This window comes from Orbicella faveolata, unplaced genomic scaffold, assembly GCF_042242905.1.
Source record: "Orbicella faveolata isolate gen_17 unplaced genomic scaffold, um_ofav_v1 contig_2, whole genome shotgun sequence".
Lineage (NCBI taxonomy): Eukaryota > Metazoa > Cnidaria > Anthozoa > Scleractinia > Merulinidae > Orbicella > Orbicella faveolata.
In genome coordinates, this window is record NW_028301547.1 from 3,949,552 (window position 1) to 3,967,679 (window position 18,128).

The window sequence follows — 18,128 nt, forward strand, 5'->3', positions numbered from 1 at the left end:
TTATTGATCTTTCTTTTCTTATTTAATTTGTTTCTTTTTTCATTTAGAAAAAAAATGTCTTAGAAAATAAACACAAATAAATAAAATATTATAATTTACCCCCTAAAGATAAAGAAACCTGGAGTATACATAATTTCCCACCCCCACCCTACTCAGTCTTATGTCATTTGACAACCCAGTCATGCCAGCGGAAATTTACTAGTGACAAAAACTTTTGAATGCATTCTCGGCCCGTGAGGGACTCATTTTGTTTCACACATTTTTGGAATTCTTTGTGTCTGTTGGGCGATATAATGCCTCGAAGCCTTCGTCAAGAAGGTAGAGGAAATAATGTTTCACCCTGTTCACTATGAAATCGTCGAAAGATGTAAAATCGCCCGGGTTAAATGCACATGGAGACAAGCTCATCTCGACGACGCAAAGAACGGTGAGATTGTTGGTTCTTTGTATCGGGATTTGTTTACATATAAATACAAAAAAAAAGGCTTTGAAAATGTCCTGAGTGAGAAGCTAAAGCATTCTCGAAGAGTGTCCTTTAACTGTGTTGCATTCATTGCAATAATTTTTAATTGGTCCTTCATCAAAGCTAGCGCGGCAAGCGCGCAGTGCTCATAAATAAGTTAATTTCACACTCATTAGCTTTAGAAGATGATTCTTTGTTTAGCGACGAACACAGGTTCTTTGTTGTTTTATTTGGCTTCTTTCTTTGAACATTTCCATTTTTATGGTAACAGGAGAGCTAGCTCTCAGACTATCAGGAATCCAGAAGTTTTTCAAGCGCTAGTTTAGAAGCCAACGCTAATTAACAGAACAAATTTTAATAAAGCAGATTAAAGAGTTATGATAGCGTCATTATTGGTATGCAAAACTAATGAAGCATCACCAGATGAAGCTAACAAAAACAGTAAACTTTTCTATCTCAGTGAGATTCTTGTATTACAAATGGCTTCCTCTATTGATCTCTCTGTTTTTTTTTGCTGTGTTAGAATAGACCCCTTGGAAACTTTCAGGTTTAGAGTTCTCATCATCACAGAATCAGCTTGCCCAAATTGGCTTTCCCTCACACACACACAAAAATAAACTACAAAAAATAAACTGCAGTGAAAACCGTACATTTATTACTGTGGAGTCAACTTTCTATTTTGGATTTACTTTTCTGGCACTCATGTTCCCAAGACGACTCCTGACAAGGTCTGAGAATTGTGGCTTGCTTTTTGGGTGGATAATTTTTCCGTTAGGATATGGTATTGGCCAGCAAAATGATTTATCAACTAAAGACTTCAACAAAGCAATGCCAACACAAAACAGCCATTAACTGAACAGGAAGGAATACAGAGATCTTTCCAGTTCTAATGCAGATCAGCAGGTACTGTCATGAGATGTGAACTCTAAAACACACACTTCTTTGCCTGCCTCCAGAATGCACCTCCTCTATCCTCACACGGTCACGGGTCACTTATTTATAGTTATATTTTTTCTTTTTCTTCTAGGTTGGAAAGGGCACTATTTCGCCCCGGAAACAAGCGGCAGAGAGGTCTTATCGTAGAGCAATAACACCATTACCTTCTAAACCAGTCTCCGGCATTGGTCATGCTTCAAGACCCCAGACTTCTTTGGGTCTTTATAATGAAAAGGATGGTATCTTTGACATTGCATCAAATATTTCCAGACCAAACTCTGCATTTGGAAATAACACTTCTCCAAATGTCTATAAAATTTCCAGGTACCGTGGTCATTGCATTGATGCATTATTTCCATATTTACATAAGGATATTAGTCACGTTGATCTTTTTGTGAAGTGATAAGACTCTTTGTTTCCGTAACATATTAGATACTTGATTTTATACTCTGTAGTCCTAGATAATGTTAAGGCCCAGTTCAGACGTCGTGCTTCTGCTGTGCCAAACATAATTGCAATTTGGTTCCACTGTAGCACGGCAAAGAAACAACTCTGATTCAGACGTCGTGCCAGAGTCGAACCAAATTCAGCATTTAGCGATGCCTCATAGCAATTCTCCTCCTAACTCCCCGTGGGAATGCAATCTCACCAAAATACATTAATATAATTTATGAATTTTGTTTAGCATGGCAAAAGCACGACGTCTGAATCACAGCCGTGCCAGAGTCGTGTAGCACGACAGAGCTTGTCGAACTTAATTGCTTGCCGAACTTAATGCAAAAGTTTGATTCAGACGCTGTGCTTCTGCCGTGCTTTTGTCGAACTTAAATCCTGAATTTAGTTTGGCACAGCAAAAGCACGACGTCTGAACTGGGCCTAAGTGAGTAATATTTCATTTGAACAAGTGGCTGCATAAAGTCACCCAAGCCAGTTTTCACCCCATTTTACTTTCAATTGATCATACATATCTAGGTTCTCCCAAAGGAGATAGGTGTTCACCTGAACCCTTAAAAAAATTTTTTCGATCTCATTGTCTGCTACATTGTTCTTTTAATAGAATAGCCCTTTAATTCTTCCTTGAAATAATTTATAAATGATCATTTCCCCCTATACCCCCAAACCCCCAGGAGGCCACCATTGTTGGCTGCCTTTTTTCGCATCACACAGCTACTCATAGCGGTTGTTGTGGTGTTCTGATTTTAATACATCATTAATGCATTAGAGCAAAGACTCCGTCAAAGGGTAAAAGCACTAGCAAGTCCAACAAGAGCTTGCAGAAATCAAAGAAAGCACCTAAAGCTAGAGTTGTTTGGGAGGACAACACGCCACAGAATGTGCAGTCAACTGATGGTGACACTTTAAGCACAAATGCAACAGATTTGAATGAGCCAAAGCGAAATGACCCTACAAGTAAGCTATATTTATGTTATAAAAATCCTGAAGTACAGGTTGTTACATATTTATTCAGTATTGGTTTTACAAAATATAGAGTTTTGGGTTTCATGCAATAAAATTGAAAGAGGACTGTGTCAGAAATTTGTACTTGCTTGGTGTTTAAAATGTCTACCCTGGCATAGCCAGTAGTCAGTGGTAAGGATGAATGAGACGGAAGGTTGAGAATCCAAGAGAATAGGGGAATGTTTAGGAATTGACGTGAAGCAGGATTCCAAAGGGGGCAGGCCAGGAACTGTGAAATATTATAACCACTGGAAAAATACATCACTATAACTTCAAGAATTAGTAGTCAAGAGTGTCATGCATAGATTGTAAAGTCAAATGCAGGCTTTCATATCCAGGCTCCCACCAATTCCATACAGGTTCAGGAGTCCATTGATGCTCCTGCCAGGTTTTATTCCAGAGTCCTGCGCACTAAGTTTCTTGCCCGTTCTTGTCTTGCTTCAAGAATTCAAAATTTCAATTTTGTTCCAGAATATTTTGAGGGCCATGGGTTATGTCAGACAGAATGTTACTTATGCTTGTCAAGCAATTAACCATAATAATTAATATATTATGAAGTATTATAGGTTTGCAATATTATTGATGCGTGCTAAGAAACAGATTGTATCTCGCATAGATATAGAATGTGTGCTTGTTTCCCATCACATTAATTTTTGGTATGTGATTTATTGCTCACAAGGTGAGGGTTCTATATCTCAAACCCGGACAACGAGTTCAGTGGACAGAGAGAGATCAACACTACCTCGTCGACGCACAGGCTTCAATGCTGGTGCTCTCATTCCTGGCTCTGTTTCTACTATGGTGTCTCTTCCAGAATCAGATGAGGATCAAACTGTGACTACGCTTGCCTCCCCTTCATTCCAAAGCATGTTAGACGGTGATGCAAGCTCAGAATATGAAACAGATTTGGAGGAAGATTTTCCAGGTAAATCAGAATACATGGATAAACATTTTGTTGTCTGCTTCCCTCTCCACTCCTTAGCCAAAAGTAGAACAGACCTTGCAGGGGTTTCGTTAATGTGTTTAGCAGGAGGACAACTGGTTTTCGCAGGTAGGCAAAACTATTTGAACTAAACTTCTTTATCAGAAAAACTTTCCGCCAGATGGTCAAACCAGACAGGCCAAATCATCCTCACAGTCTGTCAATTCACCCGGTACTCGGCCCTTAATGAAACCCCTGCCTTGACTGGATATTTATACGATGCATCTCCAGACTACAGAATTGTGAAAATCAAAATTGTCAATCCACATGTTCCTGTCAAATGTTATGTCATGCCTCATTTTGTTTTAAACATTGGGGCCATTTATCTTTCCTTGTTAAATTTAACAGTAATATGTTTTTAATTTTTAGTGACCAAAAAGGTGTTTGACCCATCAGGAAGAAACGTTTACCACAAGTTGTGCAAAGAGGAAGGTAAGAAACTTGAACTGTAGCAATTAAGACTTAGTAGAAAAGTGGTATTCACATGATTTTCTTGTGGTGATAATATATTTCTAAAATAATGCTCGTAGCCTTTTATGTAATATATACAATGTCATATACATTCAGTCTTAATTAATGTTCACAAGACAAAGAGAACATCTGAGAACCCAACCGGAGTCAAATCCACATGTTGTCCCCATCTAAGGGATTGAACTCATGTGGCATTATCAGTGTTGATGCTCATCTCTGGTATTGGTACCCTCTCTGGACGTGATGCTAACAAAAAGTGCGAAACAATTGTCCTTGGAACACTTGAAAAATGTTGTACCAAGTGACAATCCCCCATTTGTCGAATATGTCCCCCCCCCCCACCCCCTCCACTTCTAACGACAATTATCAGAGTGTGCAGGTCAGACAACTGTCATTTTCTAGCAAAACAGTGAGGTACCCCAAGACTTAAATTGCCTTGGATTTTTATTTTTAGTCTATCATGGGTTACCCCAAGGGTCATATTTTGATTTGAAATTTCCTCAAGCAATTTGCTGGTAGCTATTTAATATATTTTTGGAAGGAGTGAGTACTATGAGTTTTCCCAGGTACTTACGCTAAAGAAAAAGAGCCATTCCGAGCTACTGTATAGCATAACTTTTTGATCCAGTCTAAGTTCAACTTCTAGTTTTAAGTTATGTGTTTTGAAGTAAATGAGGATTGTAATATTTTTGTAAGAATGCAAAGTCTATTGATTTTTCCCAACAGATCTTGTTCCAGTTTCATTTCTGTCAGACCGGTTTAGTTGCAAAGAAGTTATCATGAGGCATCATGGTCTGGGATCTCATGGGACGTATCCTATTGCCAGAGCTCTTATTGTATGTACATTTGGCATCCAGTTTTCTTTAATTTTCTCATGTTATGTTCTGACACATGTATGTAGAAAATTAAAATGTATAATCGTGGTTTACACTTTTAAGACATGGAGTACCATTACCAAGAGTGTTTGCAAATGTAGGGATGGAGTTAAGGGAAGCATAAAAAAATCACAAACTCAGGAAAAAGGGAAGGGTTCTGAGGGAACTGTTTCATTCACTTTCCCCTTTTCAATCTTTCTGTTCACCCTTTCTCAGTGCCACCTAAGCTACCCTTTGCTCCTCCCCAGGTGTTGTTCATATCAATTCTTGCAATTCCAGAACTACATTTGCCTGTAGCAACCTTCTTCCCTTCATTTTTTTTGCTAGAAAAATACCTTCACAGAGAAGCTAGATTTGACAGACAATTACATAGAAGCAGGTGGAGGAGTGGCACTTGCAAGAATGTTGCTGGATAACTGCTTCATCACTGAAATAGTAAGCTTCTACACAGTGCTCAGTAAAATAACTCTTACATGAAGCAGCTGCACAGTTACTAGTACATGGTACATGTTGCAGTAAAAGTGCTATTAATAATGCTGTACTGTAAAACTAGAAGTGCCAGTCGTGTCTTGTTGTGTGAGGTTAACTTCTATGCATGCTCACCCCCTCTAGTAACTCAAGAAGAAACCTTAGGAACCACACGCAGTGTATAGTATCATTGGTAAATTAGTTGGTGAGACACATGCAGTTAGAAGGTTAATGAGAACTGAGAACTAACTGTAGATGACAAGAAAAAATTTGCTGCAGATGTGGATGACCATATACATGGTGATCCATGTGCATTGATGGTGTACTGATGCACTTCTTGTGACGCCCAAGTTCACGTTTCTAACAAGGGGAATTTGATGTAATATATCAAACACAAAAGACCATGTTTGACCACATTTCCAAACACAGTGAAGAGAGTTGAACATATGATGCGTAGCAGAGTACATGTGTTTTTGACAAACTTCATGGTGTTTGGAAATGTGGTCAAGCACTGTCTTGAGTGATATATCTTCTCAAATCGCAACTAAAACTAAGGGAGAAAACAGAGAAATCAAATAGTAAAAATTCCATGCTGAATAAGATCAGATGTCCAAAAACCTTCACAGTCATGATTTCCTTTGTTTAAACATGATGAATTATTAATGAGTTTAAGAAAAGTTTTTGATGGATGGCTTCATTGTTTTGTGTACAGTCTCTAGGAAGGTCTTTCTTACATATGCATGAAAGCATTTCCTCTGCTCGTTAGACAGCCAGTTGCTTAGCAGGGAGATACAGTATAGCACTTTCTGAAAGAGATGTAAAGACTAGGCAATTGCAGGTAAAGAATAGCGCTGTTCATGTAAATTAAGAGAAGTGGTATGAATTTATATATTCTAAGGTCCTGAAGTAATTTAGCTGGTAGTTGATAAAGCCAGTTGTAATTTCATTGTAAAACATTTACTAACTGTCTCAGCTTGTGGTAAGATAGAGAGAAAGATCAAGATGGGAGAACAACTTTTTTTGCATCTTCATACCTTAGATGTTCATTCCTCATAAATTAATTAATTAATTAATTGATAGCAATAACTGCGTGAAAGAACCTCTGTTAAAAATTATGTTTTAAAATGTAATATACAGTTGTAAGATATGTGTAAAAATCTTTGTCAGTACATCAGTATTTTAAAAGATAAAATGAAGTTAACAATTATTATGTAACACTTCATTTATTTCCTTAGTAGCCTAGTATTTAAGGTGATTATGAAGTGTATGCAAGGAGCACATTATTTTAGGCTATTAAACTGAATCTCTGTCAATATTTCCTGACAGTTGTTACTGAAATCATGAGTGTTAACAAAAAGAACTAGCTGGTGAGTTCTATTTAACGTTTTGTCAAGAATACAGTAACTTCTGTTTATTAACTGTTTCATTCATGTTTTAACTTTTAAAAAGTCAAGTTCACTTGCAGGGCTAAAAAATTATGATTTTGTAAAAATAAATAAATAAACAGCAAATTGTTTATAAAAGATAAAAAATATATTCTTTTTTGTATTCTGATAATTTTGGTGAAACATTGCTTTTAGAACACTTCAGAAGATGGAGAAATTCATCTGAGTGCAATTAAGTTAAACATGATAAAGTGATTAAAGAGTTATCTTAAAGACAAAAAGCGAGATGCTTGGTTAAATTCTTAGAGAGAGGTGAGATAACAATAGGTTTAAATTTTTGGGAACCAGGGTTTGTCAAAGACTTTGATTTTAAATTTTAATTGTTAATATTTGTTCAGCTTCTCAAACGTGTCATCCCTTACAACTAATTACTTATTTCTTTGCTAGAATTTGTCAGAGAACTTCCTGCGATCAGAGGGCGGGATGGCTTTTGCAAGCATGTTACTGAAGAATCAGTCATTAACGAAGCTGGTGTTAAGATGTAAGTAGAAGATAACCAAACCCTAGTACAGTTGAACCCCTATTAAATGGCCAGCCCTATTAGGCGGCCAGTAATCGAAGTCATGGGGGCTTTTCTATTGTTTTTACCCCTATTAAACGGCCAGGGGCCTGTTTCTCGAAAGCCCTGGAGACTTTTCGGGCCCAGAGAGCCATTTTTTACTAGCCTGTATCTAAAAACAGGGAGGAGTATACGCCTGAAACTTTTTGTATGAAGAGAACCTCTCGTCATATTAAGAATATGTGAATAAAACAGTTCTGTAATCATAAGGTTTGATATTTTGCTATGGCTTTCCGGGTGCAAAGACTTTTGACGACCTTCGAGAAACGAACCCCAGCCCCCTTTAAGCGGGCACTATCCATTTCCCTGAGGGTTGCCGTTTAATAGGGTTGAACTGTAGTTACGGTTAATCTTTTCAGTGCCAAGCTCAAAACGCGGATTCTCATTACTCTTTGCCATGCATAAGCGTCATGCCAGTTTTGAGAATTTGGCCCTGATCCCTGCCCTACCTCTTCTTTTCTTCAATATTTAGTCCAGGTGAACAAATAAGTTATTTAGTTGACTTTATTTTATTTGCTCCCTATTAGCAAATCACTTGACTGACAAAGATGCCAGAGCATTTGCAGACGCGCTGAAAGAAAATCGCACTCTGACATACTTAGACCTGAGTCATAATGAGATTGGAGAGATGGGAGGCATCTATCTAGGAGCAGGACTAGTAAGAGGAAGTCACCACAGCTGTTATCTAAACCAGCAAAAGTTCCGTACACACTAGAGACGCGTACATCACTTGTAAAAGATTTCGGACGTTTAATTTTCGCATGATTTTTATATCATTTCGGAAAAAAATTTCAGACACTTTGTTGAAACGTACCTAAAGTAAATCTGTGGCAAAAAAAAAAAAACACGAATTAGATTGAAAAACAACATTGAAAATAATAGTTTTACTGCACCCTAATGGTGTTATAGATACCCCGACGAGAAAATAGCCCAAATTCTATCAAATCGTTACACATCTCAAGCAGTGTCTCAACTAGAGATCCCTCCATAAAAGTAACCTAAGAGTTTTGGAGCTATTTAAAAATTTATACTGTACTGTAAATATGTCGGACGCTTAAAACTTAGGACGCTTAAAAATCGGACGGTTTTACTTTCGGACACTTTTTGTGTCCGAAATTAAAATCGTTCGAAATTTTTTGCAAGTATTGTCATCCATCCAGACAAATTATGCGTCTGCTGTTTTATGTATCTAGTTTAAAAACGGGATGAACTATTAGACGCAGGAAGCCCTCAGTTTGCCAGTCAACAAGTACAAAAGCAGATAGTTTCTCTTGACAAATTATCACCGCTGCTTCTGCCCGACTAATTGCTAGCACCCATAACCATCAGGAAACAAAAGTCGTCTGATGCTCTTCCTTATACGCGCCGACAGATTTTCCACGGCAGCCAAGTTCTCTTAGTTCGTCGTTCTTGATGTGTAATCCATGAACATCCCTAATCTATCAGAGCCACTGACCTCAGTTTGTTTATTTTCTAGGGTATGAACTATGGATTAAAACATCTGGATGTCAGCTGGAATTGTATTAGATTTAAGGGTGCTGTAGGCATGGCACAGGGTTTAAAGGTTAGCAAGCCGTTTGTACCACTATCTATTTAGTTCTTTACGGACTTTCATTCATACCCTACAAGAAAAATTTCGAAGAGCCCAAAGGTTCTTAACCATGAAATCCTGGGTGCCCAGCGCTAAATCTATGAAAAAGGTAAGTTTTTCCAGTCACTCAAAGTCAAAAGTTAGTCGCCTGTGGCACCCGGCACTTCTAGAGCACCACCCTGATCTCATGATATTTCTTAGATTCTAGTGTTTCGTTCAGATGAATCAATCAATCAATCAATCAATTTATTAAAGTCATTGCGTGGAATTGAGGTTGCCCTCAGTATCCGAGCCAGAGGCTCATGTATAAAACGCATAACTGAAATAAAAGAGATAAAATTAAATAAATAATAACAAAGTTTGAATGGTTTTCTTTGTCGACCCGATGTTTATATTTCAGACAAATGATTGCCTGGCTCATCTCAACATATCCTGGAATGGCTTATCTTTGCTGGGCTGTGTTGCTTTGGGACGATTTTTGAAGAAGAATGAAGCTCTAGAATCACTCGACATCAGGTACTGTCAATCATAAGCCCACGAGAGAACTGCAAAAAACTGACAATTATTTCATTATTTTTGACAATATTCTCAATTAGTGATTGTGCTGAGAGCTGCAAATGGTTACTCTTTATAGTTTTTGGTTGCAATTCATGAAATTGGAAGTGCTAGACACCAAGATGTTCATTGATCTGATGTTAACTACATTACTTGCGAAAAATTTCCGACGTTTAATTTTCGGACACTTTTTATCTCATTTTGGACAACTTTCGGGCAAAAACTTCGAACACTTTTCGTAAACTTAGCTAGTAAATTTACGTGGGAAAACAAGGAGACTAAAACAACAGCTGTGAAAATGATAGTTTAACTGCTCCCAGCGAGCAGAGAGAAAACAACGACGAGAAAATGGCACAAATTGTAACAAGTCGTTACGTATCTAAAGCAGTGTCCCAACTAGAGTTCTTTCCAAAAAGGAAAGTAAGAGCTTTGGAGCTACTTAAAGGTTTAACACTGTACTGTAAATATTTCGGACGCTTAAAAATTTTGGACGGTTTTATTTTCGCACACTTTCTTTGTCCGAAATTAAAATTGTCCAAAATTTCTTGCGGGTAATATATTCCGTACTCTCTTTTTTTCTCTATTTATTTTTCTTTCGTCCATTCCTTTATCCTCTGTCTTTTCTAGTTTGCGATCCTTTTTTTTCAAATCACGGATCCGCAATTATCATTATTTGTAATGATAATATTGTATCTTCATTTAGTAACAATCGTATTGGATTGCTCGCAACTCAGAAGCTTGCCCTTGGAATAGCTTCTCATCCAAATCTCAAGGTCCTGAAGGTAAGGAAAATTTTTATTTTCTTCAAACAACGCCATATTTAAGTAAGCTTATTCAGTTGAACAGCTTTCATTTGAATGGTCGCATTGTAGGGCTGTCACTAATGGTCGAAGCCCGAAATACCCGTTAAGGTTAAGTATGCTTGATAGGCCCTTGATGTTACGGGTGAACTTGCCTGTTTTTGATACAGCTATCCCACAGTTTAAGTTTGTTTTTACAGGTGTGAAGATTAAGGCAATAGGTGACTCAAAACGTAATGGGAGTCTGACATTGTAGCCTAGGGGGAAGCCTAGGGTTTAATCCACACACTTAAAAGCTCGAACCATCTTTTAGGATATTGAGGCAACATTTTGTCAAGCGCGGGAAAATATGCACCCAGTGTCAAGCGCGGGAAAACGCGTTTCTACCCTGATTGGTCGAAAAAACACTATGTCTCCTCTGATTGGCTACAGCTCTGTTGCGGTATTCTGCAAAACATAGGCGAAAACAGATATCAGTGTCGCTTTAAAAAGTCTTCTTTTTCCAAGTGAGTAAACATGTTACTTTTGATTTTCATTGAAGATAGGGAAGAATCCAATAGGTGATGGAGGTGTAGAAACACTATTGAATGTCGTCAAAGCACATCGAACCATCAAGTTCTTGTCTCTTGAGGTATGTTTATGAAAAAAAAAAAAATTGAGATTCTGAGCATTCTGAAACTGTTATAAAACTAGTAACGAATATGGTACGTTAGGATCAAAATAAATTTGCATCTGTCCTCGTTCCTGATAAGTTTCTGGATTTCTGTTTTCAAAAATTGACAAAGCACGCGGATTGGGACAGGCGTTGCCTAGTAAAATAACGTATCGCCATGACTACAAGCTAACGGGACAAGCTAACGACCAATTAATTTTCCTTGGCCCAGAAAATTGAAACTGAATTTTTCCGCTGTAACAATTGGCGAAGGAATAAACACAAGTCGGACAAGGTCGCGCAGCAGCCCTCGGGGGCAGAAATTTAAGAATTTTTTTTTTCTGGATATCGAGGATCTGCGGACTGCGCACAGACCAGGGCCCGTTTCTCGAAGGTCCCAAATGTTTTTGCACTCGGAAACTGAGCCATAGTAAAATCTTCCACTCTTATGATTACAGAGCTGTTTTATTCACATATTTTTAATATGAACAGAGGTTCTCTTCATACAAGAAGTTGCAGGCGTATACACCTCTCTGTTTTTAGATTCAGGTTAATTAGAAAATGGTCCGAAATTTTCCGGAGCTTTCGAGAAATAGGCCCCCAGCTGCAGACCTTCTTCTGCCTTTCAAATGTAAAAGTTAGGTTGTCAGTGCATGATATATCCAGGAAAGGTTGGCTCACTCTATTTAGTTAAGCAAGCAGCTGAAAAAAGTTATCAGATATTGCGAAATTACACACGTCGTTATTATCAATCAAAATTACTATTTTGACAGAAGATAAATTATCCATAATTGATCAAGACAGCCATTTCCAATGGCAATTTAGCGTTTCAGTTTAAAAGAAAAGGTTTTTGGACTATTTATTCTTGCAGTGAGTTTTTTTTTCGGTGTAATTTAGCTTTTCGCACTTTTTTCGCGTAATTTAGCTTTTATTTTTAAGAAAACTTACTATTCTTAGCGATTTTTACTTTTTATTACTTTCTTAAATGCACATTTTTATTTACTAAGATTAGTACAGCTCATTTTGGCGAATTGTACAGCGCCTAGAGCAGGCATGGATAGGCGCTATATAAATATTTATTTTTATTATTATTATTATTATTATTATTATTATTATTATTATTATTATTATTATTATAATAAATTGGCATCATCCCTTTTTTTGATTTCCTTTGTAGGACATTACTGTATCTCCTAAGATATTTGATGAAATCAAGGAGATTGAGAAGGAAAAAGGTGTCACCATAGTAACAGGTGGAATTGGTGGCTATAAGAGACCAAAGGTGAGTGTTTTTCCTCAATAAACGTCTACCAAGTAAAGAAAATCACTTGCAAGAACAAATAGATGGACCATTTTTTTAAAGGGGGGTGTGGGGGGAGCTGGGCAATTTTCTGGGAACTTTTTCGCACCTTTAAGTTTTGCATAGTTGTTTTTCGGTGGGTAATAGCTTGTCCAAGAATTCTTTTAACATCAAAAAACGAACTTGGATAGGAGGCAGCACTTGCTCGATTTTGTTTTCTCCATGGCTTCCCTTGCTTGCTTGCTTGCTTGCAGGAATTTTTTTTGGTAATTGCTGAACTCCCCGTGAAAAAAACCAAGTGGTTGCTTAACTAGTGATGTCACTACCGAATGAACGTTCAAAACATGTGTTAACTGCGGGAAACTATGACCAAGAGCACGGGGAGCCTGGATCCCAGTGTAGCCTCGTTCTTAATCTGTGTCAAAATATGTAAACAACATCAAAACAATGGTCTAACCTCGATTTTTGAACATTTTGACTTGCGCTTTAGAGCTCTAAGCTCAGAGATTTGCAGATAGGCTCAGGAGCTAGTAAATGAAACAATATCACGTAAATACGATGTATGAATATCATCTGCGTAGTAAAAGACGTAAATGAGCTTTGCGTGTTTAAGAAACCAATTGAAAGATAGAAAGTATTTTTTTCGTCGCCACTCGCGTCACTAACTACTTGCGCAAATGGCGTGTGCATTCTAAGTACCCTTCTGATATAAAACTTGTAACAAACCTATATTGAAATAATTTGATATCAGCTGGAAACGTTCAATATAACTTAAGAGTTTTTTGAAGGCTTACGTCTTTTGCGTCAGCCCTTCATTTTCAGCTCTGTCAGCTTCACGGTCCGAGCTGAGGGCAAACTTGAAAGTGTTCGTTAAAACCAAAGCAATGGTAGCTGATTATTTTCTTCTAAAACCCAGCATGAGTTCTTTTTCAAACCGACATTCTAATATCTGGATATTAAACCGTATTAAAACCGTAACAAATGTAAAGCAACTGGTGCTTTCCATTGTGCGTCATTATAAAGCTTCCTCCCACAAAGAAGTGCTTCCTACAAGTTTTAGCGCCAATACAAAGATTTGCTTTGGAGATAAGGCTTAAGAAATTTCGACAACTCTTTATTTTCAGCCATACGTCTATTTTTAATCTCTCAAATACGAAAGTAACTTTGAAATGGTAGGAAAAAACGTCGCTCGAAAGATAAAAGTGATGATGTTACTGGAAACGTTGTCTTTCCCTCAGCTGTGTGTTACGTAACATGCCGGTCGTTTTAAACATGGCGTTGGCATAATGTGAACTGCAATTTACTAAATATTACTTCTCTAATAGCACGGAAATGGCAGGTGCTATATATTTAAGGCTTGGGCAGATGCTATTTTTCCAAAGTATAAACGTAAAGTGAATATCCGTCAATTTTCTGTATTGTTAACTGATAAAACTTGTCGGCAGTTATACGTTTTGCCGTTATATTTCCCCGTGGTGCCGGAGTGACACTCAGTTAATATATTTTACTATTTTTCATAGGATTTCTGCCTTGAAAGTCTAAATTTCTCCGCCTTCAACTTTTTCTTATTAAATGAAAGTGGTTCTAGTGAACAACATCACATATGGTAACTTTCAGACAATGAAATTTAATGTGTCGTTGATTTATAATCGTTGTGTCGAGATTTCTTGCACGACGAACAACTGGGAATGTACTTCCAGGATAAAAAGACTGTTAAGTTTCAGTACGCTAAGTAAAATATTGAGAGTAATATATGGGTATAGTTTTAAATCGTCAAATTTAAGGGTTGGCAAGAGCCCCCAAAACCAACATCTTGAATTTCGCGATTAAAAATGCTCTCAGATCACCCCCTCAATTTTGCTCCGAAAGTGTTAAAATGTTGCGGTGAGAATAATTTTAACATGTTCTTTACATTCTGTAAAAAGATTCTGCTTGAGTGCTCGCACTTTTAGGATGCCCCTGACGTCATCATACACGTGCTCAATTCATGATTTTTACGGTTTTTCTCGTTTCAGGAAATGCCTCCAGGCATGCGAATACTGCTCACTTTCATCCAGGATAACCGGCTTCGCCTGGTTGACTGGTTCAACCAGTTTGACAAGGATCACAGTGGCGGGATATCCCGCGAGGAATTCAAAACGGGTCTTAAAGAAACCGGGCTTGTAATGACACAGGTACATGTATATTACTACATTTGCTATTTCCTTTGGATTTTGTTGTTGTTTTTGTTGTTGTCGTGGATGTCGTTGATGGTGCTGTTTCTTCATTCATGACCGTTTCTTTTCCTTTTTCAATTCAGCGTCAACTTGATCGTTTAATGGACTTCATAGACATCAATGACGATGGCGAAATAGAATTCAGGTAAAGGTTTTAGTTTTTTAAAAGATGCAACCAAAAACTTAAGTCAAGGCTTTGCGACATGCTAGCGACTTGTTGAATTCTCATCGCCAAACTTGAAACCCCGCTTCAAAATTCAAATTTGTTCTGCAAGTTAAGGCGTCCTTTTTCAATTTGAAAGTGTGGTTTTCAGTTTGGCAAGGTGAAAGTTCTCTACACCTGCTATGATAGTCGGCTTTAATGGAGTTTGTTTTTCTCTCCCTCTCTGGCACAGAAGTGGTATTGTCTCAGTTTATGCCAGAAAAATGACAACAAAACTTGTCAACGCTCAATCGGAACTTGGCCGAGAAAATCTGAATTGAATTTACAAGTTGCTCCGGCAAACTGCCAGTCATAACTGAAACATTGTGTCATACTTTTTGCAAAGAACGTAAATTTAGCCGAAAATGGACTTATTCCGACAGCTGAAAAGGCCACGAATTCTTGTTGCGACCCTAGTTCTCAGCTGTTTCTAACGATATGTCTCTTCTCACACTCGCAGTGAACTTATACGAGGACGTGAAATCACCATACAGGAGATGCGCCAAGAGAAGAAAATTGAAGAAAGACAAAGAAAGTTTGACGAGCAACGCATGCGCCTGCCTAAACTGGAAGGCTACGATTACGACCTTATGTAAAGACGGGAGACTGGAACAGGGAAAGCGTGCACGCGTGAAGGAACTGGGCACGAAACATATCCGTGTCGTTGGAGTGTTGATGAGTGAAGCTTTGCTGACAATTAATTAAGTAACACATTTGGAATAAATATTATGGTAACTCTTGTTTCGGTTACCTAGAGAAGAATAATTTCGGAACTAAAATATAGTTCTCTCGAGATGGCAACTATACAGTTGCTAAAATCGCCATGGTCATTAACATCTTTATTGCATGTTCATCATGAACATAAAAGAAAATTTCTAAGTGTGAATAGTGTGACACTGCCCTTGATTTGTCTTTTCGATTTTTCTGTACGAATCACTGCGCTTTTAGGTCGCCTAAAACCTGCAAATATGATCGTTTGTCATGAAGGCAGTTTCCGAAAGGCTGTTGAATTCAGTTTGCTGGTGTTTGTTTTTTCGTGGTACTTTTGTAGCCGTTTAATTTATCACCGATGTAATATATATCAGTGCTTTTGCACGTCAGACTAGCGGAGTAAGTTATTTGTACAGTAGGAAATCTTCTGGCGTATTATTTTGGCGTGGACTTTATATGTAAGTGAAAACATTTCATTGAAAAAAGTGACGATAAAAAAATAAACTCAATCGCACAAGCGATTGACCTGTTCACTGTATTGTGATGATTATTCGCTCTTTTAGTCATTGATACTTGTTTGTAATTAAAAAAATTAACATGGCACTCGTGTTTACAACCTGGAAAGTTTGAGGCAAGTATTTGGGAAAATTGGAAAATTCGAAACTTATGTGAATTTTATTTGGGATGCAGGCAAGGGGTTACCATAAGCACTTTCGAATTCTTCCACAGTTTCTCGATTATTTCACGCTTGTATACATTTCTTTTTTGATAAAATAAAGCGACCCAATAAAATGCAGTGATGCATGTACCCATCATAGCCCCTTCATAACCTTGACCGTGTTTACATAGCCCATTTTAGAGCGATTGGACTACCAATCGGAGCGAGCGTTACATAATCCAATCAGAGTGCCTGTTATATGGAAAATACAATCGTGCAATTCTCTTCTCTTATCGTCTGTTTCTGTTCTCTGTTTCACTCTCTCTGCGGGAGGAAGTGGGGAATGATGAATTCTCTCAGATCCTGTCACGGCTTAATAAAAGCGGAATAAAATACTCTCGGTCCTAAGGTCTAAAGATTAGATCTGCTTGAAAAAACCTCTTCATCATTAGCACGTCAACTTGTATTGGCCTCTAACTCGGATTATGCGAGACTCCCTTAAATCCACCGAATTAAAAATTACCGAGCAAATTTGAGGACCTTGCAAGTTAGACGGGTCCCTTTGGAGTTAATAAGTTCCATTGAAGTTATAGGGATTGCTGAGCATATGTAGTTTAATTAAACTTAAAGTACAGGTTTTTGATTTGTAAAAACTAACCGGCCCGAGCTAATGAATGTAGAGTGGTTGTTAAGGGCCTTGTATTGTTGAGTCACTCAAGCTTCGCGGGAACGTAATTAATTGACGTCAGTTTCCTCAGGTCATGCTACGCTTATTGCACGCAACATTTTCAGTTTCTTGGCCATGACTCAGCGAAAGTCTATTCAGCGCAGTTAGTTATGCGTGTCAATGACCGTGTCGATGTATTGAGACTTTTAAAAGATTGCGTGACCATTATACAAAACTCTCCAGAGCCGAATGACACAGTACACGTTTTTTTCCCGTCAAGTTAAGGAAGTGACTTTTCATTTTAATCACCGTGGTGGCATTGTGACGTACGGTCCGCGCAGAAGCAACAATTTCCCTTTAAATCAAAACACAGGATGATGTGTTGCCGTCGTTTCATCCGTTTCGCCTTAAACTATGACGTTATTATCCAAGGAACTCCAATTGTTAGAGAAGACGTCGTTCTTCTTCCTGATAACTAAACAACGGGAATTTCTAAATTATAACATGAAAGAAATTTAATAGAGGCAAGAATGATTTCACAGTTCAAGTAGCAAAAAATATTCATTCAGATGCAAATTCAACTGCGTTATTTTAAGTATCCAGAAGAAATAAGAAGTAAACGCTGAAAAAAAATATCTAAAAAGATTCGATAAGACATCAGTTTTAGATCCGTAAACATATAGGTGAAAATGAAATATATCACTGAAAAGCTAACAAAATGCCAAATGTAATGAAATGGTTATCTTTCATGGAACGATCCGCTGATATTTTGCATAGATTTGAACTAGCTTGGCTTAAAATACAAACAAACCAGAAAAGAAATTGTCCATAATTGTAGATTTCCTTCAGATAAGTATAATTTCAGGACAGTATCATGAGTATTGAAGAAAAAATAAAGAAAATATATTTATTGACCAAAAACGCTGGACTAGATTAATATCAACGGCAATAATACGGCGTTAATTAAAAAGCACAAAATCAAATACGACCCAAATACCTATGCCTCAAAATCTAAAACCAGAGAACTCATGTTAAAAGTACAGCATTCCCAAAGACCTGTAAGTGTCTTCAAGAGGCTCGCCTGACAAACATGTTTAAACTTCAATGTTACATTTCTAA

At 37.6% G+C, this 18,128-nt stretch overlaps 1 protein-coding gene across 2 annotated transcripts; it reads left to right on the top strand.

Annotated features, from left to right (window-relative positions):
* The first annotated feature begins 185 nt into the window (after nucleotides 1-185).
* On the top strand, nucleotides 186-16,222 carry LOC110061848 (uncharacterized). Of its 2 annotated transcripts, XM_020768706.2 has the most exons (18): nucleotides 186-427; nucleotides 1,491-1,723; nucleotides 2,622-2,809; nucleotides 3,537-3,782; nucleotides 4,209-4,271; nucleotides 5,037-5,146; nucleotides 5,513-5,620; nucleotides 6,420-6,491; nucleotides 7,486-7,579; nucleotides 8,185-8,315; nucleotides 9,135-9,221; nucleotides 9,649-9,764; nucleotides 10,507-10,585; nucleotides 11,145-11,234; nucleotides 12,433-12,537; nucleotides 14,571-14,729; nucleotides 14,855-14,916; nucleotides 15,434-16,222. In XM_020768706.2, exons 1-18 carry the CDS (start codon nucleotides 350-352, stop codon nucleotides 15,567-15,569), a joined length of 2,157 nt encoding a protein of 718 aa, XP_020624365.2. In that variant the 5' UTR covers nucleotides 186-349; the 3' UTR covers nucleotides 15,570-16,222. The 2 variants fall into 2 exon arrangements, with proteins under 2 accessions (XP_020624365.2, XP_020624366.2); XM_020768707.2 differs by lacking the exon at nucleotides 6,420-6,491 and having other exon boundaries at nucleotides 187-427.
* Nucleotides 16,223-18,128: the final 1,906 nt, after the last annotated feature.